The 26,282-nt window shown below is 47.1% G+C and overlaps 1 protein-coding gene, 1 long non-coding RNA gene and 1 other non-coding gene across 10 annotated transcripts in view; 1 reads left to right on the top strand and 2 right to left on the bottom strand.

The window, feature by feature from the left end:
- The window catches only part of LOC144098283 (uncharacterized), an 854,931-nt gene extending 837,790 nt beyond the window's left edge, over positions 1–17,141 (top strand). For all 5 annotated transcript variants that reach the window (XR_013307161.1, XR_013307162.1, XR_013307160.1 and 2 more), the window contains exon 4: positions 16,922–17,141. This is a non-coding gene — a long non-coding RNA (uncharacterized LOC144098283). The remainder of the gene's footprint in view (positions 1–16,921) is intronic.
- The window catches only part of LOC144098278 (cadherin-like and PC-esterase domain-containing protein 1), a 74,715-nt gene extending 48,641 nt beyond the window's left edge, over positions 1–26,074 (bottom strand). For 3 of the 4 annotated variants that reach the window (XM_077630786.1, XM_077630788.1, XM_077630787.1), the window contains exons 1-6: positions 25,470–26,074; positions 21,287–21,478; positions 9,370–9,437; positions 4,780–4,942; positions 3,266–3,378; positions 1,400–1,550 (exon numbers count right to left, since the gene is read on the bottom strand). In XM_077630786.1, coding sequence (XP_077486912.1) covers positions 1,400–1,550; positions 3,266–3,378; positions 4,780–4,942; positions 9,370–9,396 — 454 coding nt within the window. In that variant the 5' untranslated portion in view covers positions 9,397–9,437; positions 21,287–21,478; positions 25,470–26,074. The remainder of the gene's footprint in view (positions 1–1,399; positions 1,551–3,265; positions 3,379–4,779; positions 4,943–9,369; positions 9,438–21,286; positions 21,479–25,469) is intronic. The other variant, XM_077630789.1, reaches the window with a different exon arrangement.
- On the bottom strand, positions 17,338–17,411 carry TRNAP-CGG (transfer RNA proline (anticodon CGG)). Its single transcript has one exon. It is a non-coding gene; the product is annotated as a tRNA-Pro (tRNA).
- Positions 26,075–26,282: the final 208 nt, after the last annotated feature.

Here is a 26,282-nt window from a genome sequence, read left to right as displayed (position 1 = left end):
CTATCGCTGCATTTTTTAAAAACATCGTATTTATTAAAGTGAAGCAATGTTCTATGTATATGAACTATCTACAAACCATAAATAAAACAATCGCTAATCAACACAACGCATAATACGACACACCTGAACCAAGCACGAGAAAAGACGCAACACAGGGCACATCATGCATCACTACTCCATAACACCTAAGCAACGATGCACCCGAAAAAGGCAATGAAGAGCACAGCACTAGGAGTTGATGCCATTCTGGTTCAAACTCGGTCTGGCCATACAATTCCTGTAGATGAACAATCATTCTGCTAAAGTGGACGTTTTGAGGAAATAACGGATTCACAATGTCTGTCCATCATGCGCGTTTTCCGGAGGTCGTGTAGTCCAACCAGAAACTGCACTATCGCTTCAGCCGATTACGCCTCGTGTTAAACTGCAACACACTCTCGCGCTGTGCACTGCACGTCGCCATCTTTATCAGATAATACTACTGGTCCATGGGAGTTCAACGTCCCAAATCGACTCCGGCTATGAGGGACGCCGTAGCGGAAGGCTCCGGAAATATCAACCACCTGGGGTTCTTTTACGTGCACTGACATCGCACAGCACACGGGCCTCTAGAATTTCGCCTCCATCGAAATTCGACCGCCGCGGCCGGGATCGAACCCGCGTCTTTCGGACCAGCAGCCGAACGCCATAACCGCTGAGCCGCCACGGCGGCAACTAATACTACTATTGAACTAATATCGTCTCCAGACAAGCCGACGATCCAGCAAAACAAAACCATGATCCAACCAGACTAAACACATGCTTGCGCATGTATACTCGGTTTAACTACGTTAAAACCCTACCACTTTTTTACAGCTGTAGCGGTTAGGCGCTCGTCCCTGGCTTCCTCGTCACCGTCGGCGTAACCGTTGGGAGCGTTAATGTCACGGTCACGGAGCATTCACGCAAGTGGCATTGTGTCACGTGACCTTAATGTCACGGTCAGCCTCGGTAGCATAAGCCTACGGGTGACTGTTTGGAACAGCAACCTGCCAGTGCACGGGTGCATCACTTGAACACTACACCAGTGCGCCAGGTATATATCCTCAGCTAAAACTAACGCCTAAACAGCTATCGCTGAACATCGCGTTACACAGTCGCAACCGTCCTGCGAGTTTTTTTTTTTAGCTGATGCTTTGCAATAAATTTGCAGTCTCAAAGCGGTGCGTTGGACCACGTAGAGAAAAAGCACGGACAAGTAACCTGGCAAGAATCACTGTGCAGTGACATGTGTCACTGTGGTTTCTCAGTAGCGCGCATGTCCAGTAGTCTGGCTGGAACCTCGCCAAACTGCAATACAAAGCAGCTTTTTCTCCCGTCATTTTATCCTCAACCAGGAAATGAAGTTGAAATGTCTTACGCAGTTGTGATCTGTCTGTCCCTGGGGAGTATATCTCTGTCCGAACTCTGAGGGCTTCGAACGCCTTCAGGTAGCGTAACACCTGGTCCTGGGAATCACCCACCAGGACTACTTTGTCGAACCGAGAGCTACGCAGGTCTTCTTCTTCAACCTGCGCAGAAATGTGCTCTTCACATTGGCGGAACTGACCGTCGTAGCAGGAGAGAGAGAGAGAACATCTTTATTAATGCGAAAACGTTATATTACTATCAGAAGGAAATTAAACGCGAACAAGACAGTTGAGGCACAAAGAGGAAAATGAGAAGCTCTCAGCCAGAGGCAACTCAATACTAACTGAGGTTATTTTAACTTCGGCGCGATGACTCTTCTCCAGAAGTGTTAATCAACCTCGCTTGTGTTTCTTCCCCATGAGGTAGTATGTTGGTGTTTTTGTGTTCGCACCTCAGTTTTCTTGTTCGCGTTTCATTCGTTGCTGATAGTACCATTCGCACAAAAGCCGGCGTCCACCGTCCGCCGTGTATGGCACGAAATTCCAAGGATACCGGGACATCTCTTGACGCAGCACCGAATTTCATTTCGGTAACGCGTCATCGTGGTCAACTCATCTGTGCATGACCACCATGCATAGCTTGTACATGTCGATCAAGATTTTCTCCCGCCAGCGTCCGACCTTGGCAGTACCTGTATTATCACTGTACGACAGCATGCGACTGTGCACCGGGACTCCAGGTGGTGACACAGTGCAATCAAGCTATAAACTGGCCTCACACTGGATTTGCATGCAGACACTCGGCACAGCAGCAAAGCATCGGAAGTATGCGGTACACTAATCTGTTCATCTACCTTGCGCAGTTGTATGCATATAATGCTCTCGCATTCTCGCACATTCTTAAGTGTATGCCGAATTTGTTTTGTTTTTTTTCAAGGTCGTGTACGACCTCCCAGGGAAAGGAGATTACCGCTTCTCGACCAGCACGTCGTGTGCGTAATGTGCCAGGAGCGGCAGTAGGCGCGATTCGGTCTCGATAGGTGGAGCAAGCCAGCTCTCCCAGTCGTCGGACCGTATGCGTCTTGGCATAGATTTTAAGGTGTTTTGTTCGGTGGCTTGGAAGTGCGGGTACTCCAAAAGCGCGCGCTTGTTGTTGGGATGTACATGGCAGTGTGTGCAGGTTGGCCTTGCGGGTGCACTGCGCATGAGGCGTTTATAGTCTTGCGTCGTCATATATACATAAAGTAACCTGCGCTTAAGTAACACTGCCCAATATTGGAAGTGGATGGTTTTACTCTGGCCCTTTGCAGGGCCGGAATTTGACCTGCCGATTAGTCATGCTGCTTGGGAATAGATTTGCGGTGTTGGTCGACAGTCTTTTAAGCCTGGTGGCCCCCAAAAACCAAATGGGCTTGAACGACAAGGACGAATTTTCTAATTCTTAAGATCTCGGGCTTCAGGCGTACCGCAAGTCCTCCGCACAACACGGCTGAAAAATAAATACCGTGGCCTGGAGACTTTCGACGAGGGCTGCACATTCGAAAGACGCCAAAAGACTTCGAAACCATGGAGAGCTTAGAATAAATCTTGAAGTGGTCGGGTGACTTCTGAACGCTCGCAGCTAAAAGCTTTGCCCAAAACACCGATTCCTCGCGAACAAGGTAAATTCTCTCCAATTCGAAGCTGGTTGCGAGAGTTTTTGTCGTCATCATCATGGTCCTACACGCCACTAAAATGTAGCATTAAACTTTCAGCTTTTCTCTTGCTGGGGCTCAAGATGCGCAGTTAACCGACCCACCCTCAAGAAAATATACGTATGAAGTTTCTGCAAGATTCTTATCACTGATTAGCAGCACACGACGTGCCAACCCACTTACAGTCTTCAGCGCTTGGGAAAGGAGATCGCTTGTCTTCAGCTGGTCTTGTCCAGACGTCACTTCGCCGAAGGCGATGCCTGCCAGGCCATGGAAGGCACAGCGATTCTTGGCGTCTAGCGCGAATAAAAGAAGAAAATTATTGTCAGTCTTGTTCCTTGGCCCGGTTTTATAGTTTGTTGCGGTCACACACACACACACACACACACACACACACACACACACACACACACACACACACACACACACACACACACACACACACACACACACACACACACACACACACACACACACACACACACACACACACACACACACACACACACACACACACACACACACACACACACACACACACACACACACACACACACACACACACACACACACACACACACACACACACACACACACACACACACACACACACACACACACACACACACACACACACACACACACACACACACACACACACACACACACACACACACACACACACACACACACACACACACACACACACACACACACACACACACACACACACACACACACACACACACACACACACACACACACACACACACACACACACACACCGCGTAGGTTTGAGATTGCCATGTGTATTCAGGCTATTCTCTTTTGTAGAGGGGACGGCAGGACAATGGGGTTCTTGACGACTCCAGCAAAAAGCACACGGGTCGAGGCGGAGGCTCAGTCTGCTAGCCAATGTTGGACAACAGGACTTGCCCAGAGTATTGCCCAGACGAAGATAAGTCCTCTGAATTGGCAAGCAGACTGAGGCTCTCACTTGACTAAAGCTCTACGTGAGAGATGTGCGAATTGTTTTAGTCCTGGAAATTAAAACAGCAATATTACTTCCTAAGAAGTTCATCTGAAAGAAATTTAGCCTTTACCGGTAACGAAATGAACGTTGGTTTGGTTCGACGGCAGTTGTGATGCTTTCTAAATTCTATTGTGTGGCATTTATGCATCTAGAAGAATATCTATCACGCATCTTTGCGTGTGCTTTGCTATTAGCGCAACTTTTCCAGACAACAAGAATTATAACATCGGTTTCGTGTTGTGTGTTACCATGCAACTCTGCTCAATATCAGCGTTCCGCATCGTCTGCTTGGGCTTGTAAACAAGCTCCGAGTAGCGCGGCAACAGTTTACTCAGTTTTAGTGGTTGCTCATTATGCTTAAAGGATATAAGTATATCAAGTATTCCGGAAGAAGGTCTTTAGTGTAATGCCACTGGGAACAGGAGAATGAGAGAACACCGAAGTTCACTGCGGGGAGAAAGTGTGAATGGAGTTCACGGTTCACTTGAACTCATGCTTCAGTCCAGGTGCCGTACATTAGGTCAGTAAAACATGCGATTGTACGTCATCAGCGCGCTATGTAATGAAAATTTCGGGTGTGCTCAGAATTAGTGGAAGGAAACGACCGAGACGAGCACGCAATCCTGTTTTGCCTGTCAACAAATCATCGCGCGGAGTGGCATACCGTTGGTGGAGCGCACTCCTCTGCCGGCGGCACCCGGGGAGCCGAGCTGGTAGCTCAGCAGCACGGATCCGAGGACGCAGAGAGAGAGGAGCAGCGTCAGCTCCTGCACGGACCGCAGTCGCGGCGAGCACGCCACTCGGTTTCCTGCTCCGCCATCCAGCACCTGGAAGGCATCGTGCCCAGCTGGCAGCCTCGCGAAGCTCCCAAGGCGCCCCACCGACTCTGTCGCACAGCCTTAGTCAGCACTTCGATTATCTGTGCATAAGATGGAGCCCCCTTATCGCTTATTCCCCGGTTTTTTTTTTACTCATTGACTGTGCGTGCCCTCTGAATTTTATGCAGCCTCCGAATATTTTCGACGCGCGGTGCCGACTACTACGACGCCGTCGGCTTTTCGACGGAACGAGCTGTACACGCTGTCGCATAAAAAACATCGATTATGACTGGGAATCGAACCAGGGCCTCTAGCGTTCGAGACGGGGACGCTTCCACTTCGCACAACGGCTCTTCTTTTTTTTAGCGATAGCTACATTAAGGTAGCATTTCGAGCCTTCAGCGTGGCGGCGCAGCCACCTTGTGGCTGCGCCGCCACTCTGTCACGTTGTTGGTCACGTGGTGCGGAGCAGCTGCTGCTGCCGGCGGTGCGGTGCACCGGCGAAACCGAGCTGCCACTGCTGTGCGCATGCGCCGTGTCAAGTGGGACGCAGATGAAGAAGGAATGCCCAGCAATACGGAACGGCGAAAGACATACTTTGCTGTTCATCTCAGCAAGTTCCACTCGGCCAGCTGTAGCTATCGCGTCACTCCAGGTTTAAACAGAGCTAAATCACCACCACTTTTTCTTTATTGCATGGAAATAGTGCCGAAAAGAAAAGATAAGCATGCTTACGCCGCAAAACACCAGGCCACCATACCCCTGCACGATCCCTCCTTCCAAAACATCGAACTCTGGGAGGCACACACATGCGTCCAGATAGGGGAACCAGCTAGGCGGCTCTTGCAGGGAAGCATATACTCCCCGCACCACAGCTTATGGTACACGAAACAAAGATTTCAACGACCGTGGTGATTCGGCGTGGCGGTTCATCACGCGGCTTTTCCAGAGACTAAATAGTCCCAGCAACATATGTAGATCACATGGCGCAACACAGATTTTCTCCAAAGGCAAAACACGAATACTGTAGGGTGTAATGTCAATGTCCTTCTTAATTGCTCGTTGTAATATATCCCAGAAGAATATAGCATCAATGCAGAGAATAAAACAATGGTCAATGGTCTTTGGTGTATTGCGCAGGCGGCAATTCACCGTCCGTAGCGCGAGCATCTCCTTATCATGAAGCCATGCCTTCACAGGCAGCGTGGATGTTTGAAGTTTAAAAAAGAATGTTTTTGTAGCAGAAGAAATCCACATTCGAATAACGCGTTTTAAAGCATTGGTGTCAAGGAACTCCAGAAAAGGTTGCCATTATCCCTTATGGCCTTTGCCTCAGTTTTATTAACAGCGCAACTATCCGTGGCTTCTTCCTGGCGCAATCTGAAATTAAGATTTTAGCCTATGCAGATGATGTCGCCCTCTTTTGTTCTGACAAAAAGAGTGTGCTTGATGCATTACATTTTACTAAACAGTTTTGTGAGGTATCAGGATCAGGAGCGGCTCTTAAAGGTGCACTAAAGAGGAATCTGAACTCGTCTTTTTACCCCGGGAACTCTATCTACACGTTCCGGGCATTCTTAGAAATTTTGAATTATTGTCCTGTGCGGCCGATTGCCCTAATTAAATTGGATTAACCGTCCCGGCACCCGCCTTTTTTTTTAACTGAACGCGGTAGGTAGGCGGAGTCTACCATCGCGTGGAGTGCCTTTCAGCCATCTAGTCCAGTGGTGCCTTCGCTTTTATTTTGTTTTTTTTTTTAGTTTTTGTGAATAAACAGTTTCAGTCACAGACAATATCACCGCAAATTATGCCCACGGAAATAAAAATACACGTGGACGCTTTGATTTACGAATCACTCCGCCGATGGCAGAGGGTCAAGCCGCCGCGGGACTGGCTGACGCGTTGGTTGACTCCTCCTACCTATCGCGTTGAGTTCAATAAAAAAAAAAGGGTGGGAGCCGGGACGTTTAATTCGATTTAATTTAGGGAAATCGGCCGCACAGGACAATAATTCGAAGTTTCGAAGAATGCTCGGAACGTGTAGATAGAGTTCCCGCGGTAAAAAGACGAGTTCAGATTCCTCTTTAGTGCACCTTTAACTTAGATAAATCCAAGGGGTTTTAGTTAGGTCATTGGGGTACAACGCCAAGTAATTTTGGTGGCATGCGCTGAGAATGCGGGACCCCTCAGTACCTAGGGGTTCCTCTTCACGAAATTCGAAACAGTGGAGAATACTTGGATTCACAGATAATCTCCGTGAGGCGACAAACCCTGGCTTGGATGGGTAGGTACCTGTCAGTGTTCGCTCTGGCTCAAGTCTGCAACATTTTTTTTATTCGTAAAAGCTTGCCTGTGTGCTGCAGGTTCTCCACTGTGCGAGGAAGAAAGTGTAGCTGCTGCACAGAATATTTGCTACCTTCGTATGGCGTTCCCAATGGGAACCCATGCGTCGCGATAACCTATTTATTTCTCTAGAGTCTGGTGGAATAGGCCTTGTTCCCATAATAGTGCATCAGATTGTTTCGCGTTTTTTTTTTCTTTTTCAAATCGGCAAACCACCCTTTTTAGTAGCTGTGCTTATTAGTCGTCTCAGTGCTCATTTACCTTACCTATTCGGACCGGCTGGACACCCTCGGGTGGGGCCTTTATCGAGATTCCTTACGAAAGTTGTTTATACCTTCAATTTCCTCACTGTGCGCTTGTATAGCATCTCCTGAAGGCAGCTGACTCAGGCGCTTACAGAGGATTTGTTTCCTGTACCATTGTATCGGTAACCGCCACGACGGCTCGACGTTTGATTATGAATAAAGGCGCGTCTAGTGAATGCACGGGTTTCTTAGACGCGCATCTTCGAGATCTGTACTGAGGCATACATAAGTAATTATGAGCATGTAAATTACAGGTGTCGGAATTAAGCGGGTGCCATGCATTTCCGGTAACTCTCCTCCGATCTTGGTGTGCAGTCGTAGCGCCATCATATGGGACCCACTGAAACCCCTCTTCGCAATGCACAGCGCTGGCCCGGCAGATGGCGCGCACGTAAGCGACCTTTCTGCGTCATAGTAATGTCGTTCTTTCCTTAACAGGTGTGATGGAACCGCAGCCGTTTATCAGCGTCAGTGTTTTGAGGCCTCCTAGCGACTCCGAACGTTTTGCCCGACGGGCAAGGCGTCGCGCCAAACGGGCGATGGCGTTTCGTGGAGTCCTTGGCGTTGCACACGCTGTCGCGTCCAAACTCTTAAAGACGAAGCTTAAGCGTCCTCCAATTGTTTGCCTGTAAATTACCCAGTCGTCTGCGAAAAGACGTATATATGAAACGATATTAGAAGCTCTGTCATTATATAAGCTAAACAAAGCAAGGACCCTACTGATCCCTGCGGGACGCTGGATATTACGGGAGTAGATTTCTAAATGCAGTTCTCAATTTCGACCGAATGGTAACGATTGGTTACAAGCTGCCCGACCCATGATGTTGTTTTATCGTGTAGCTGTAAATTACTGGTCTTTAGTAGTAAGCGTTTAAGAGCAAAAGGATCAATAGCTTTTGAAAAGACGATAAAAACGGCGTCTGTGAAAAGCGACATGTGCAGGGATTGATGAAGGTCAGTCACAAGTTGAAAAAGTTGTGGCTGGCACAATAGATTTCGTTGGAATTCATGCTGATTCTCCGGAAGTAACCTATTTAGGTTCAAAGGGTTCATGAAATGCGAAAACAAGATGTGCTCTAGTAGTTTGCAGCTCGTACAAGTACGCGACATCTGTCTGTAGTGTTAATACCTGATTTAAGTATATGGATGATGTGTGCTTGTTTCCAGTCGTCCGAAAGGAGTCTAGAGATTGTTAAAATATCCACGTGAGCAAAGCCGGTGATTCGCGTTATGTTGTTTTCAGAATTTTGGTGCGGATCCCATCGGGTCCTGGAGCTGTTTGTTGTGATAGTAACAGGTGCGAATTGAAAAGGAATGATTGATGATTTGATGGTAAGACCATAGCGGACCAGTCAGTTCGCGACAGCTTGCGCCGAGCACCTTTCCATTACTGTTCTTTTTTATCTCCTAAAATTCGAGTTGCTAGGGCGAAAAACATTTCACGATTGGTTTTCAAGCCCAGCGAACAGAGCACACATACTGCGAGAGGAGGAGAGTGGAATATTACCGCCCCGTTCGCTGCACGTTTTTCTTCTTTTCCGAGAAAATGGCACGTACAGCAGTACCTTTTCACGACTAAAGAGGACGCCGTTAAGTGATGTATGCGTTGTCATTTTCCTGGCAAGCTCTGCAGCTGGTGATTCTAACGTACAACTTGCAGTAGTGCCCACAATACTGCACTGCTCAGCGGTATTATGAAAAGAAACAAAAATGGAAGACAGTCGGCACACAGTGTTTAGAGCATCAATACACTCTAGGAGTAGCAGTTCGTAAGAAATATTTGCTTACCAGTTTCATTCTCGCTTTCGGCTTCATATAGACCAGCAGCTGCCACAAAGGCCTTGAAGTAGATCGGCCTGAAATGAACGGGAAAAAATTTCGTGCATTGAAGTTGGAGACTCGAGTCGTTTGTAGGCGACTGCAGGTCATCCGTTCGTAGTGACCATTTGAACAAACTCACTGCCAGAATCGTTGGATCAACTAATGTTCAAGTTCGAAACAGGTGGTGGAACAAGTGTTTTCTTTAATTGCGCACAGGCAAATTTTGTTACCTTTTTAGTGCTACTGGGCCTCGGGCACCTCTCTAAGCTAACCCTCGTAGCTTTTTGTCCGAGGCCCCATGTATTTCACCGAAAAAATAAACAATCTTTTCAATTAAAAAAAGTTTCAGGAAATCCCAGATCGTCGCGGGTGTACCTTGACAGGCCATCCCATAGAACAGCTGCTAAATGTGATGTCTTTCCTTTCTTGCAGAGCTGTAGCGGGGGAAAACTGCAGCGATTTGTTACTTTCTGGAACTGTTGTATAACGACACACTTCGATAACATGAGCGCATGCTTCGAAGGCAATTACTATTTTCTCCTTTTTTTGAACGCGATGCCGATTTTTCCCTCTTTTACAGGAGTGTTTTTAATCCGCTGACGCCTCTCCGTCGCGACAGAAGCTCTGATGCCCACACATCATAACAGGTGCTTCCACAGTACGGCACTCCGGAAATGTTATATGAAAACAACGACTCCAATGGCTCTAATGCAAAAAAAAAAGATTGAAGCGATAAAGTACTTCTGTACTGCTTGTGTGATCAGCTGCCACGGTGCGCCAAAGCGCCTGAAACTACGTTATCAGCCAGAAATATAATCCTGAAAAGCGTCAGCGATCTTTTTTGACAGCGATGTGAACCGTTGCCACGTTCAAACTTTTCTTCATATCGAGGGTGGCCACGGAGACTCTGACTCAGTACCAAGGTCACGAAACACTTTTAGCGAATTTCAGCTGAAAGTTACGTGCGTTTCAAGTACGCGCGTTATTTAAAGGGGCGAGAAGACGTCATTCCTCCCAAAGCGTTACGCTTGCCATCGCGAGGGAGGTGTGAAGCGCGCATCACTTATAGCCTCGCGAGGCCTGCCAGCCGCCGCCGCACTGCTTTGGTTCAGAAAGAGCAGTTCCGCTTTGTCCAGAGCGCCTGCAGATCATGGCGGTCAGCAGCGTGCCCTTTATGGCTATCGCAAAATCAGCCATTATTCGCGCATCGCGCCGATACCCCGTATCTGTACGCCTATAGGAGTATGTCACCAGGCGGAATCTCTTGGCAGATCTCCGAAAATAAAAAAACAAGCACATTGTTCAAGGTCACGCCTGCCATAAAATAAACAGCGAGCCTCGTCAAGCGAAAAAATACTGCAGGTTATACTCTTCTGGGAAGATGGCCCTGAAGAGGCTGTCTGCTCGTCGAACGGATCACATGCGTTGCAAAGAAAGTGAACACAAGAGAGTGGTTGTGCTCTGCAAGCAGCTTTGGAGGTGGTGGACAAAATGAGGCGGTCATGTTGTTGTGATGTCTACGATTGGAGTTCACTGAAGCGTAGTGTTGTGTTTGTGTAGCGGTCTCTGAACCTGCAGCCGCAGGCAGCGTCGTACGCTCCAGGCTGCGGGCACCTAATTATCGCGTCGTGGTTACACACAACCGTTGTAACGAGGCACGGGACTCGCCCCCAAAAGTCACACCACTCGCGAGCATTGGTTTGTCTTCGGGAGCGCAACAGCATGTTGTTGCACTTATTTAATCTTTCATTCGTGCTATTCATTTCCTTTCTTGGTTCCCTACACATTTCCATTTATGCGCTGGCTTTGGAAGGGCAGTAACTCTTTTGTAAGCGCATGAGCGGCTGCTTACAGCATGGTTATAGGATGCGCGGACGGAAATGCTCACACGACGCGTTGTCATGTAACTGGCACTGTACTGGTTGGCAGCGTGCTAGCGCCGCATTAGGCGAGGGAACATAAATAAAGCCCCACTGAGCAGCTTGTAAAAGTGGCTTACTCCATCTGTATGCCAAGCACTCATCAATTTCCAGGGGCAGCTGACAGCGAAGTGACGTCTGCTGGCAGTATCCACATCGACAGCTGAAGTGGCTTTGTCAGGGTCATCTGTGCCTACCCCATTAGGGCCTTCGGCAGTGTGTGTCTAAAAATATCTTCCTAATGGGCAGGCTCCGTCTACGTACGACTTCGATCCATGCGTCTATCGCTGCGAATTGTAACTTAACTTGTTTTCCGTTTTTGATTCTTGGCAAATGCATCGCTTTGCACTGTCCCGCTTCCTTCAGTGAAATTTACTCTAAATTTTACTTCTCATAACCGCAAGTCTCGCGATAATTAGCAGGCGTTTTATTAAAAATCATCGTTTTGCTTTAAGAGTACTTGAACGCATAAGCTGTATTCCGCCGCTATGAACAAGCTGAAGTGAAGTATCAAATTTGGAACTCCGTTTTGCTTTAGGAACTTGATTACCTTATAATGTTACTGAAGCTTACCAGCACTAACAGTTGCGCAGGTTTCCTTACACCTGCTGCGTTATTTGTCCTTCCAAAGTTCGAAGTGACTGTTTTTGTTTCCCATAGGATGCATCTCGCTGATTAATCTCACCGAGCGAAGCCTGAATAACAAGAAGAAAGGATGTGTTGTGTGTCTAAGTTTCGCAAAGCTCCACGAGGTCCATATGAAAATGCGCTGTAGAGCGCTGTTTTATTCTCCACTGTGCCCTAAATGTATATCATGAAGAGTTTTCTTGGGAACTAATTCGCGTTTAGATGTATCCGACAACGACTTAGGGCGAGCATCAGCCATTCTGGTGTTAAAACCAACTTCCGCCCAGGCGGTGTTGCCCTCCAGCCCAAGGCAACACCGACAAACTAACGTGATCAACATGAAGCATATATCGCTATCAGTGCTGTAAAGAAAATGCTGCCTCCCAGCTTCTTCTTTTTTTTTTTTCTCGGATGATTGTTTATGCGTTCATTCATCCAAGCCTGTCTTCGCGATTTTGCGCGGCGAGAGAGACGGTTCTGCGAAGCCGGTAAGAAAAATAAGCAGCCGTATAGTTCGTAGCTGCACGTCGAGGGACAAGCTGGGAAAGCACCCGACCTATGGCCTCGGCCCGTTTACAAATAAAACGAAAAAATCAACGTTAGGGAGAACCAACGCATGTGCCGCTGCCTTCAGTTCAAGCCCACTCCAAGTTCGTAAATGCCACCCGGTCAACGACTTCGTACAGCCTTCGTGTTTACAAACATTAACGCCAGAAGACCTCTTTGAGTGTGCGCGCTTGCGTGCTGGGAACGACATGAGTGAAATACAGCTTAAATCTACTTCTGATCACAAAAAGAAAAAATAAAGTACGACGATCGCATTGCAGAGTGAATAAATGTTCGGGGAAAAAAGCGCTGGCCTAGTATGAACTGAGTTAAATTTCCCTTTCTTCGAAGTTGTGTGCCGCCGATGAAGCCACACACACTGAACATTAACTGGGTGTTCTCTCACGATCACACCGCTGCGCTTCCTAGGTGATCATTGGCGAGGCACAGACTTCCCCCAGTTTACGAGCTTATATCTGTGGTTCAAGGGGAAACGTCGTATACCGGCGGCTGCGGTTAAATGTTTGAGAAACTCCGGACGCGGAAACGACGAGTCTATGAGGGGTGTTGCGGGGATAAGCCAACGAGCCCGTGAGCGGCCCTGCGTATCCGACATGTGGCTTCCACCTGAAGCGCACATCCGGGAGCGGAACTCCTCCGCCGCTTTACAGCTTTCCAGCGCGGCGTCGCACGTGTGGGCGGTCAATACTGCGCGCGCATAAGCTTTTTACGCGCCGTTAAAGAAATGCGCGCAAAGGTGATCTACAAATGTCGAGGAGCCAGCGCAACACTATAGCGCCAGAACTTGCCTATCGGGACGGATGCCACATTCTGCTACGAACCTGCGTAAGATGCGGGTTCCGTCAATCGCTGAATTTCTGGGCCAGTCTGAAGAAAGTTGGCTCAGCAGAGCTACCTCTTAATCCGGAGAATTTAAATCGCGGGTCATTTTTCTGTCTACTTGCATCGTCTAGCCTGCAGCGAACGACACCCCGGATCATCCCTAACTTCTTCGCTCATATGCACGTGTATTTTATGTGCCAAGGCTGCTACTGTGGCGAGATGACGGCAGATCGGTAGCCGACAGACAATCTATATGTAGGCTTGTCTGTAGTGCGGCGTCGAACCGCTGGTGAATAGCTTGCTTGCACTTCCGCACTGGCCCGCCTAGCGGGATGTGCAGCAGAGCCTGCCGAAACGCGTACCTCACTAAAGTGACTGGCTGCTTTTCCACCACGCTGTCACCGGTATAACTCCTTTACCAAAAATATGCAGCACACTGGGTTTGCATCTGGATCGAGTAGTGCCGCTCTTTGGGCACCGCTTGAGTTCCGAGTTGTTCGAAGGTGAGAGGAACGGTCGTCCTCACCCCTCCGCTGCTTAGGACTCGCCGCCTCGACCAGTTTTTTTGGACATGGTCCATACCTCGTCCGTAGCTCTAAGCACCTGGCTCTGTAACAGGGAATGCCTTCCGCTTCGACAGCATTTTCTGTTGATGCGGAAGACCGTTTTCATCCGACACCGCACCAGAGATTGTATAATGCTGTCAGGTAAAGCGTTGAAGAACATGGAAAATAACTTTTCACAATACGGCTGGCATTAGTACCGAGCATTTTTTAGAACTGTTGAAGTTTTACCTGAGTTCCAAAGCCACATTTTACGACGGAGTATTTTTATGTCCAGAAGAGAGCACCACTAGACGGTTTGGAAGCAAACGTCGCGGATTGTATATTTTACACAATTACACCCTTCCGTTTCAATTCTCGCCTGTCAACAAATTCCGGCATGATGGACCTTTTTTACGTCTTGCAAACTGTAAGTAAGGAATATTTAGACCTGCAGCTTGTCATTAGGTAACCTTCGCATCTCTTGTTAAGCTTTTCTTGATGAAATTTGCTTTAGACCTTGCGGTCGAGCTTCGCAATTCCCACTATTGCAATCATTCGTTTGTTAGCTGCGACCCAGACAAAAAAGCAGTGTGTCCAAGAATCCAGCTAGCCGTACCTATATATACAGAGCGGCCGAATTTCAAAGAGGATAGACAAAAAATGAAAAAATATATTGCAGACAATTCAGCGCAATTCCACGCTGGTGGTCATTGAGTACAATGCGATGGTAGCTGCCGCCTACTTTTTTTTGTAAACGTCCAACGTAAGGACTTTTTCTTCAAATACGCAACAGGCTTTCAATGGAAAGCTTGAAAAATTGGCGCGACGAAGGAAAATAAAGAAAGAAAAAGAAGCTCCAGAAATCCCACTTTCTTCGGCTCTGCGTACACTTTTCTGTGGGGGTCCCATAATCCGCGGCTCGTGCGTAGAGAGAGCTGCAGCGTGCGGTGGAGCTTGCGCACTTGCGGCTTCTCAGCGCCCCCTAGAGGCGAACCCTGAGCGGGCCACGGATCTTTCAAGGCTTAGCCGCTGTGGGCTCCTCCTCCCCAGCCCCATCGTCATCTCCATCACTCCGCATCTTCAACACGTCTCGAAAGAGGAGGCTTTCTTTCGCAACCACTTCTCGGAGATGGCACGCTTTGGTTTTTTTCTCCTCTCCTCGTTTTTTACGCTCCTCAAGGTGTTTATACAGACTTTCAGCGGAGGCTTTCATCTTAAGCCGTCCGAGCCTCGTTCAAAGCGGCACCGAGTGTGCGCAGTTCAGTGGGGCTCGGCGATGGGTGCAGCACTTTTGCGTCGCCAGCACCGCGGTCGACTCTTCTGAGGCTCCTTTCTCTGCTTTCGGTGTGTCAAGCCTCGATACTACTTACAAACCACGGGTTGTGCCTTCAGCTTATATATCGAAGGCCTCGCCTCTCGGTGGGTGCTTGGCTCCACTCCACTATGCTGTCAAAGATGGAACCTATCGCCATTGAGACGCAATATGCGCCGGCACCCTGCACTCTGTATTGGGCTGTCTCGGCCGTAATGTTCGTTTCGCTCGCCCTTACTCTCGCAAGGAGAAAGAAACGCAGCCGGTTCGAAGCATAGCAACAAAAAAAAATGACATATTCCTTATTTTTGAGGCAGGTTTCCGTATTTTATAGCCACAATAACTAAGCCCGCTCGCGAACGAGTTAGAACATTAATCCTCCTTCAAATCTCAGCACTGCGGTCGCCGGAATGGAGTTTGGTTGCAGCAGCTACATAGCGCAACTACCGCGCAGTTTTCAAAATAACTGCACCAGAAAGACGATAGGCTTAATCTTATTGACGTCTGGGCCGACTGGTGACTCTCCAAGCAATGACGTCGACCGATTGTCATGATCATCATCATCATGAGCGGCAGCGGCAGCCTGACAGCGCCCATTGCAGAGCACAGGCCTCTCCCGTATTTCTCCAATTACCCTGCCCGGTGCCAGCTTCGGCCCTCTTATTGTCGCGTAGCTCATTTTAGAGTTTTTGCGCGCCAATTGCTGGAGCCAGCAACCGACGAGCGGAGTGCGTTCTTGGTGTTTTTGTCTTCGTTTGTTTGTGCCCCCCCCCCGTCCGCTTCCCGCGTCGGATCAGGTGACGGAGTCGGTGTCTTGCCGTGGATCCCCGGCCGGATTCTGGCGCCGCTTCCCGCTGCAGGCGCTTGGTTATCCGGTGGCCGTCATCGCATGGTTCGCGCACTTCGTCTCTGCTCGTGCACGGCTGCGCACGCTGGTTGTGTTTGTGTATGTTGTCTTGGGATTGTGTACGTGTTTGCTGTCGACATCTCTTGAAAGGATGGGTTCTGATTGGTTCCGGTAACGGCTTCTTTGAATGATCGAAAGAAGAGTTTGCCAGAATGCTGGAAAAGTGTATTTAAGGGGCGGTGTTACGTCTCGCCTTCGTCATGTAGGATAACCGGCGCGGCTGCCGACGAGTCAGTAAAGGTGACACGGGGTCGAGTTGCGGCGTAGCCACGGCAGCGGCGACAGTAATCCACCCCTGAAATCAGCCAGCACAGCTCTGCCAGTGTGCCCTTATGTATACATGACGAAGGTAGCTGCCAAATTAAGGCCAGCCGCGACTGACCTTCCTGGGAAGACCCCGGGGTCAGCGGGGTCCAGCCATCATTTTTTACAGCGGCATTCGTCTTCAAAGGGGAAGCTGACCCCGCGTGACCTTGCGCGTTGCCTGGGGTGTTGAGGAACACGTGCGACCACCTGCAAACCGTGGGAACGCCACTGCGCGACGTGGATGGCATCCTCCTCTCAAGCTCAACACGTGACGGGTTCCCTAAGGAGAGAGTGCGTGATGAGTGCCAGAGGGAACTTTATAGGACACACGCCTTCCTCGGCAGGCTCGGCCTCCATCTGGGGATTTCAGGAAAGGAAAACCCTATAAAACTAGGCACCGAGTAGCTCTCTCTCTCATCGGGACTCTTTTACTGAGATACGTCATCAGTTGCTCTGTACGTGTACATAATGTAAATCCTTGTATAAAGTTTTCCTTGTCTTCCTCCTAACCCAGTCTCCGATCGTCATCGTCCCCTCTCCGGCCCGACCACGCTACCCGAGTCACAACAGAGGGATTTGGCAAGGCTCTCGAGACAGGAACGGCCACCTTCCGGCTGCTCCCGGTACCTCTGCTCCGAAGATGTTGGGCGCCCCTGGGTATGACTGTATTGCTATGTGGCCTTAACAATTTTGTCTAAGATTGTTCACTTTAAATAACACCTTTAATAAATCAAGTTAATAAATGCATCTCATCGACGCCTGCTCGCCCCCTTCTTCGATGTGGCCGAGCCCTCGTCCTGGCACGGACTTCAATCAATCAATAAATAATCTTTATTTCAGTTTGTACATGCAAACTGGGGATGGTGAGAAAAAAGCAGTGAATGATACACCGCTTGACGGGCCACACCGTGTGGCCCGTCAAAACAACCATGCCGCCGGTGGGATCCGAACCCACGACCTCCGAATACCGCGTCCGGTGCTCTTACCAACTGAGCTACGGCGACGGCTGTCCAATCTGCTGCTCTCGTGGGTATTTATGTTTAATAGGTGTAAGCGAACCTTGCGAGTGTTCACCAGCGCCACCCTCGTCCATAGCGGCGGCCGTAGCACGTCCTGTGTTACCGCGAGTGTGACGTGGAACGTCATCTAACGACGAGGGCGGAAACTGCGAAAGCCCTCTTATGCTACCTATGGCATCAAGACTGCCAGAACCGAGACCCTCGTTAAGCTAACAGCAGACAAGGTAAAGCAGATGAGGGACTCGTTTTTGACAAACTTATGAAGGGAGCCAACAGTCACCGAAACCAAGGGGCATAGGGGAATGTTTATTATTTTTTTAATGTGTAGTGCTAAGCACTGGGTTAATAATACTTAGATTAATCTATCGCTTAAAAAAATTATATATATATATATATATATATATATATATATATATATATATATATATATATATATATATATATATATATATATATATATATATATATATATATATATATATACTTGACGGCTTAAAATAATATACATCGAAGTATACGCTTCATTTAAGGAAACATTTTTATTTTACTCGACGTTTCGATCGGAGGACCGATCTTTTTCACTCTTGAAAAAGTAAAGTATATATATATATATATATATATATATATATATATATATATATATATATATATATATATATATATATATATATATATATATATATATATATATATATATATATTAGAAATTCTTATAATCTGTGAAAAGGAATGATTAATCACCACATATTGAGACCATGAACTTCGATAAGATTTAATTAGGCTGAGAGCATGCCCGCGTATGCCGTAGTGCTCTAGGTTTGCATAAAGAACATCGTTATTTATGCAACCGAAGGCTTTGCTGAAGTCAATAATGATACCGAGAGTTAAAAGCTGCGACTCAATATTTTTTTTGAATATGTATTCTTTTTGAACCAGTACTGCATGCTCCGTAGACCTATTTTCTGCAAAACCATACTGACAGTCAGTTATTACGAAATACTTACACAGAAAATGTTGAATACGGATGCGAATTAGCTGTTCTAAACCCTTAGAAGAATACGGAAGTATATACACTGGTTTATAGTTTCCCAACTTGTTTGCATCGCCTTTTTTACATATCACGGCTACCCTGGCTATCTGCATGTCGGTAGGGAATTGAGCTGTCATAAGTGTTATAATATATATATATATATATATATATATATATATATATATATATATATATATATATATATATATATATATATATATATATATATAGGTTAGGTATGGCATAATTGAGTCAAGAATTCAAGAATATATTTAACTGGTCGGCTCTGTATATTGTGTGCATCAAGACTACAGGTAACCTTTAATTTTCTGCATATTGCCAACAAAACTTCTGCTTCGTCCGTTGCTCCAAGGAAGAGGGATGCTTTTGACTTGCCGCCTTAAAAAAAAATGGAGATGACAGCATTAAATTTGCTAGAACCTACTTCGGAGAAGAATGTATTATATGTGTTTGCGAGGTGTGAACCTGAAGTTTCTTTACCATCGATTATTAAACTTATCTTCCTGCCGTGTCTGTTTCTATTTAAGAGTAAGTATAAGCGCCTCCATTTTTCTTCGGGGTTGCTAGGAAGCTGGTTATCAAATAAGTTGTTATAGTAAGCGACTTTAGCTATCCTAATTTCTTTATTTAAGGGATTGTGAAATGATTTATACCGGGCTAGTACATCCGCGTCCTTAGTTTTAATGAATTGTGCAAACATCTTGTGTTCCTTTTTCACAAGTTTTGTAAGGTGATGGCTCATCCAGTGTTTGCGAGCATTCTTGTAAGGCGTTATGTCAACCACAAGGAAGGAGACATTGTACAATAAGAAAAAAATTTCAAAGAATTTGTGATAAGCGCCCTCAGCTGTGTTTTCTCTGTATACAGGACCCAGTTCACTAAAGCAATGCGGATCCTAAATTGATCAAGCTTTTCTTGGGAAATAAGTTGCCGCCGAGCTTGTGCATTTGCCTTCGTACGGATTTGTTTGTCTAGACGCAAGAAAACAGGCAAATGATCACTGATATCTACTGCGATACGGCGCGAAAAGAGTGCATTATGATTATTTATTACGATAAGGCCTAGTGTGGAAGAACACGAATCAGTGATGCGTGTTGGACTATACTGATAGCGTTGTGAAAACCAGTCACCCCTAGAAGTGTTCAAAGTTGTTGCTGCGCTGAACTTACTGTGCTCATATCTATGTTGCAATCTCCGACTATACTGGAAAAAAAAAGGCTTCTGTGTTAAAAAAAGAATAATTTGCGCTCAAAGTGGTCAAAAAAATGCTGCTAAGTTGCCCTTGGGGGGCCGATAAAGAACAGAAAAAAAGTTTGGCAGGCGGACTTCACAGTGAGCATTTCAATATCACCATCGCAGAAGCAGTGATCAGATGAGAGTTCACAGGCATACTTGTTTTTCACCAGTAGCGCAACGCCGCCCCCACGTTTTGTAGTGCGGTTAACATAAAAATAGTTATACCCCGGTATTCGCAGAACATCAGCGTCGTGACGATACCACGTTTCGGTTAAACAGATGACGTAAAACGATATCGTTAAGCCTACCAAAAAATGAGTCAGTTGATCAGCTTTGTTCACAGCAGATTGCATGTTGAAATGAATTAACATGAACTGCTCATTTTCATCTAGGCCAACATATTTATTGAACTGTGAGGGTGTGTAAAGAGGTGTAGTGCTCAATCCATTTTCCAGAGGCAAGAAAGCAAGAGCAACCCCTGTGTGATGAGTAATGATGTCGCATTACGTCATTTTTAGCAAATTGGCTTGACTGCTTATTAGAATGATATCAGAAGTCTCCGTTTTACGCACGAGTATGCTGCCGTTTTTTGTCCACACGTACTTCCAACACGTTTTCTTTTTCCTTGCAATTGCGGTACCAAGAAGGCGGTTGTTGTCAGGTTTCAAATGTTCATTGACCTAAATCCGTTGAGCAGGACCAGTGAAACCAATGTCAGTAGTTGATCGGGTTGCATTTTTTGCTGCCTCAATAAAATGGTTTCTCTTCGTACGGATCGTGAATCTGATGACTAGAATAATGTCATTGCTGTTTTTGGTTTTAACGCTATGCGCCATCTCAATATCTGCAATTAAGTCATGAGGAACGCTGGTGCTTTGTGCGATTTGCAAGGCTATCTCGGCAGCTCTGTCTTTAGCGGTGAGTGGCAATCCCTTTATGAAGCCGCCACGGTGGCTCAGTGGTTACGGCGCTCGGCTGCTGACCCGAAAGACGCGGGTTCGATCCCGGTCGCGGCGGTCGAATTTCGATGGAGGCGAAATTCTGGAGGCCCGTGTACTGTGCGATGTCAGTGCGCGTTAAAGAACCCCAGGTGGTCGAAATTTCCGGAGCCCTCCACTACGGCATCCCTCATAGCCTGAGTTGCTTTGGCACGTTAAACCATATAAACCAAACCTAAACCAGCAAGCCCTTTATCTCCACATTGTTCAAACGGCTGTATTGCTCTAGTTCAGCAATTCTCCCTTCATCTTTGGTTAGGCTCTCTGTTAGGCTTTTGTTTTCCTGCCTTAAGACAGCACATTCCTCCTTTGTCCTCTTGACCTCAGCAGTCAGAGTTTTCAGTTCTGATAGAGCATTTTTGAAGTCATCAGCAGCGTCAGAACAAAATGTTATGCTCTGGTTCATTGAGCGTATTTGAACACGCATTTCGTGTTCGAAATCTTCAATGGCTTTCATGAAATCAGCAGTGGCAGAAGACATCGTCAGCAAAAATCTCAAGACACTCAGTCGGCAGTGGCAAACAATGGTAAGTTTGGTCACGTATAGGTAAACACCTCGATGCAGGTGCACTCACCTATGAAGCACACAGTATCATGGGAAGCAGTTAGTTACAACGTGCCACCGCCGATTGGATGGCAGATCCGATGAGGGGATGCAGCATGTGACGTCACAACGGCAGCTGTGGCTGGCAGCTCTCGTGGGCGTTGGAGATACGCTCTCCCGCACGTGTCTTCTTGCGCAGCTCGCTGGTGCAGTTGCATCAACCCTATGAAGCCCAAAGTAGCATGGGGAGCAGTTAGTTTCGTGCACAACGTGCCACCGCCGACTGGATACACTTCGTTACGCTATCCTCGCAATCTTCTTACTCTCATCCGCCGATCTAGCTTTCTGCCGCCCCCTGCTACGCTTACCTTCTCTTGGAATTCAGTCCTTTGCCCTTAAGGACCAGCGGTTATCTTGCCTGCGCATTACATTCCCTGCCCAAGTCCATATCTTCCTAACCCGAGTCTGCTCCCTGATCTACTCTGCCCTCTTCCTGTCTCTTAACGTTACTCCTATCATTTTCCTTTTCATAGCTTGCTGCATTGTCCTTAAATTGTGTTGAGCCCTTTTCGTTATCCTTCATGTTTCTGCCCCTTCAGCGAGTACTGGTAAGATATAGCTGTTATATACTTTTCTTTTGAGCGATACCAGTCATGCTCTCAGAGAACCTGTCAAATGGCCTCCGCCGCATACTAAATTTAAAACCCACCGTTCTGCTCTGCCTGTCTAACTCATTGATCATGTTTTCGAGTTCATCTACAGAGTGACTTAGCAAGGCAATGTCATCAGCGAATCGCAGATTACTAAGGCATTATCCATTAAATCTCGTCCCCAACTGTTCCTCTCCTGTCTTCTGAATACCTCCAGAACAGGCGTAAATAGTATTGGCGAGATCGTGTCTCCCTGCCTGACACCCTTCCTTATTGGAATTTTATTGCTCACTTTGTTGAGGACTGCGGTAGCTGTGCAGCCGTCATAGACATCTTCCAGTATTTTCATATAAGACTCTTCTACACCCTGATTACGCAATGCCTGCATGACTGTTGAGGTTTCCACTGAGTCAAACGCTTTCTCGTAATCTATGTAACCTATGAAGGCTTTATACAGGGCGTTTAACCTAAGCCTTTACACAATTTTTAAAAATAGGCTGTATGAGTTAAAATAGTTCTTTTTCGGCATATCATTGTCAGTGATATAGTACATAAGAATACAGCTAAGACGTGCTAACTATAAGGATGGTTAACTATTACTGAAAAGTTAACTTTTTAACTCTTACTGTCAGGTTACTTAAATATTAAGAGGAGGGTAGCCCACCGTAAGTAATATTCATACCAGTTTCTAGAATTTCGAAAACACGGTTGCCTTCGGCACTGTGACCGAACAAATTTTGGCTATTTCGATGAGTTACGTGAACTAGATAGGAAGCAACCTATCTGTTCACGTAACTCATGAGTTGCGCGATGTAGCCAAAATTTGTTCGCGTCACAGTGCCGAAAAGGAACCGTGCTTTTTGAAATTCTAGAAACTCAGGTATGAATATTACTTACGGTGGGCTACCCTCCTCTCAGTAATTAAGTAAACCTGACAGTAAGAGTTAGAAAATTAATTCTTCAATATTAGTTAACCAGCCTGCTAGTTAGCACGTGTTAGCTGTATTACGAAGTAATACACCACTGACGATGTAATGCCGAAGAAGGCGTTCTTCTAACTCAAGAAGCCTATTTTTAAAAACTTAAACTCTTAGGCAAAACAGCCTCTTTAGGGGTTGGTTATATTCTGCACATTTATCTATCACCTGATTGATAGTGTGAATATGTTTACTCCTACAGCACCTGCCAGCTCACTGCGGTGTCACGCTATCATGGCAGCAGGGAGATTGACCAAGACGTTGTTACAATCCGTCCACGCCACTGGCTGGAGGGCACTTTTTGAGGTGCATTTGCAGCTTCATTCTTGAGTAGTGTGTCCGACTATAAACCTTTACACAATCTTTAGAAATAGGCCTTTTGAGGCATGGCATTGCCAGTCGTGTAGCATATCATAATGAAGCTATCATAATCACAATAAAGCTAAAACGTGGCCACTAGCAGGCTGGTTAGCTAGTATTGAATAGTTAACTTTTTAATTATTACTGTTAGGCTTTTTAATTATTGAGAGGCGTGTAGCCCACCGTAAGTGATATCCATACCAGTTTTTAGAATATCGAGAACGCGGCTACCCTCGGAGCTGTAGCGCAACAAATTTTGGCCGCATCGCGCCCAAATAGATGCGCTTTCGAGAAGCTTGCAGGCATAGCAACCTCTCCAGTGCCCGTAACTCGTAGAAATAGCGAAAATTTGTTGGGCCACAGCACCGAGGGTAACCATGCTTCCGAAATTCTAAAAACTGATATGGATGTCTTTTACGGTGGGCTACACGCCTTTTAATAATTACGAAGTTTGAATGTTCTAGTTAAAAAGTTAAATATTCAATATTATTCAACCATCCTGCCAGTTAGCACTTCTTGGCTGTATTCTGGTGTACTACACCGCTGTCAACGCTGTGCCGGAAGAGGGGCTTTTCTAACTCAGAAAGCCTATTTTTAAAAATTGTACAAATCTTTAGGTAAAACACCCTATGTAGCGATAAAAGCTTCCGGCCTCACACCTGCTCGCAACTGATTCTCCTCCAGAAATTAGTATTCTCACCATTACTATCAATCGGATCGACTCCACTGCAGAGCAGAGACCGCAAACATTGATCTCTAATAAGGCATGCCCTGAGATAGTAGCGGCCTCCCTGCGCCATGCAGAAAACATCCTGTTCTCATCTCCCGCTCATGTTTCTCTGCAAGTTTCGACTGCTTTTCCATTGCCGTTGTAAGGACTATCAATAACTAAGAAAGACTGTTGGTTATGTGGTTTTTACGCATTAGATGTACCACTAAACTCCAACCTCTCTCCTTAATGGTATACCGAACGCAAAGCTGTACCCCCTCCACTGCTGTTGGCACGTTCACCGATGACACAATAACGATCACAGCGGCGGGGGCTTTGTAAGCAATGACGCTGCATGCTCTCGTTGCTTTACTACACGGATGTTTGGAGGTTGCAAGGCTGTGCTCGCACCAAATACCAAGAAAACAGGCACTGCATGAGCAACACATATTTTATTTGCCAACGAAGCAGTTCAATGCTTTTGATTCAATGTCTCTTCATTCATTTTTTATATAGGTGCTACGATTTTAAACTATCAGCCGTGGACTGATAGCCACCTAGCACGGATCATCTGCATTTTGCCTTCAGACGAAATAAATGTGTTGCAAACCAATGGCCAGTCCCCCGTGGTGGGTATGTGCCATTAAGCCTAAGGACATCACCATCAGTTTAACACGAGGCGTTTTCGTTTGCGCCAATAGACTAGTGGCCTCGTGCAGTGACCTGCAAAGTTGAACTGTTTGCGGTGCCGCGGGTTCGAATCGAGTGGGGAAGTGTTTACTTTTATGTATTAATTTTTTGGCTAGGCTACACAGACGGCAGTGACTTGGCTCAACCAACGAACTGGCGCTAAAGAGCTGAGCTTTTAAAAAATTTACTGTGCGATTACTGTTTTTGCGCATTGTATCCGAAGAGATGCGCCTAGCTCCAAGCGAATACCTTAGCTATGTGAGCACGTCTGGCGGTTGCGCCGTCTTTTCTTAGATGAGCAAGCACCACGGCACCGCACTCATAAGCATGCGATGGCGAAAGGAAAGTTGAGCAAACAATAGCAACACCAGACGAGGCGCGACCTGCGCAATCACTCAACACAGGCTTCGGAATGAGATACGTAGTCTAAGCAAAGAGCATAAGTATAGATGTTGTTGAAGGATTCCTAACGTTCTACTCGCACCAGTAAGCTACTTACCTTCAATATTGCAAGCCAGAGCACAAGCGATGAGCGTACTGGTTGAATGAAGTGACCATAGGACAGTACCGGCTAGATAGAAGTTTGCTCAGGGATGTTTTCTTTTCTGTTTATGATTTACCCTGAATGCCCTGCTATGCTTTACATAGAGAAAGGGGGCTGGGTGTGAGGGGAGAAAACACTTTGGCGCAATAAGATTACAGTCGTAAAAAAAAAAGGATCAAACGTGCGCAACCGTAACATGCCATAACATCATACCATAACAGTACCATAACATCAAGACGCCTTCTACTGCGGCAGCTAATGGATTTACTGGAAACGCAGCTTACCCGTTTTCTTGCAGCTCCAAAACGGTAAAGTCCTCAGGGATGGCTTTCCGGCGCGGCACGCAAGGGAGCTGTGGGAGGCCACGTCCCTCCTTTTCCTCCCGCGCCGGGACGAGGCGACAGCTCGCAGCGCCGACGGGGTGAGCCCCGGCGAATCACGGCGACGCGTCCCGAACGGAGTCGCTGCCACTACGGCGGGCCTCCGGACAACAACTGGAGACGCGCGAGAGCCGCGCCCGCTCCGTCTGCTCCCGAGGATCATCTGCATCCGGGATGCTTTGAGTTGGCGGGCGCCCCCCCCTCTCTCCTCCTCCTCCTCCTTCTCCCCCTCTTCTCCTTCCTCCGGTCTCCTCCTCTCCGATAGTCGCCGCTGTTCGGGCAGCCTCGGCGGATTCCTTCTGCGCGGATTCCTGAAGACTTTTTTCTCAAGTTCTGCGCCTTCCTTTCCGCGTTTTTGACGCGTTTCGCAGTGCAGGGTAGCCAACCGTAAGCCTTTCTGGTTAACTTTAGAAGAGTTAACTGCTGGGCTAGTTGGTGATAAGACATAATAAAAAGATTTTTGCGCCAACACACAGAAGATAGAAGACAGAAGTCGTCGCGCCAAAATCTTTTTTTATTATTTCTTGTTAACATCGCTGCCTCTTTCTCCCCCCCCCCCCCCCCCCCCCCTCTCTTTATCTATCTACGCGCTTCGACGTGCGAATGCATGGGGCGCCCGCTGCATTGTCCGTGCGCGGCGGGCTGCCTCGAGCACCCCGTTTGGGCACCGTTATTGGCTCCCAGCATTACGAGGGAACTTCGTGACTATTCCCAACA

This window comes from Amblyomma americanum, chromosome 7 (assembly GCF_052857255.1).
Source record: "Amblyomma americanum isolate KBUSLIRL-KWMA chromosome 7, ASM5285725v1, whole genome shotgun sequence".
Lineage (NCBI taxonomy): Eukaryota > Metazoa > Arthropoda > Arachnida > Ixodida > Ixodidae > Amblyomma > Amblyomma americanum.
Note: the sequence above shows the minus strand (reverse complement) of the source record. Positions and strands in the feature narration are given on the sequence as shown.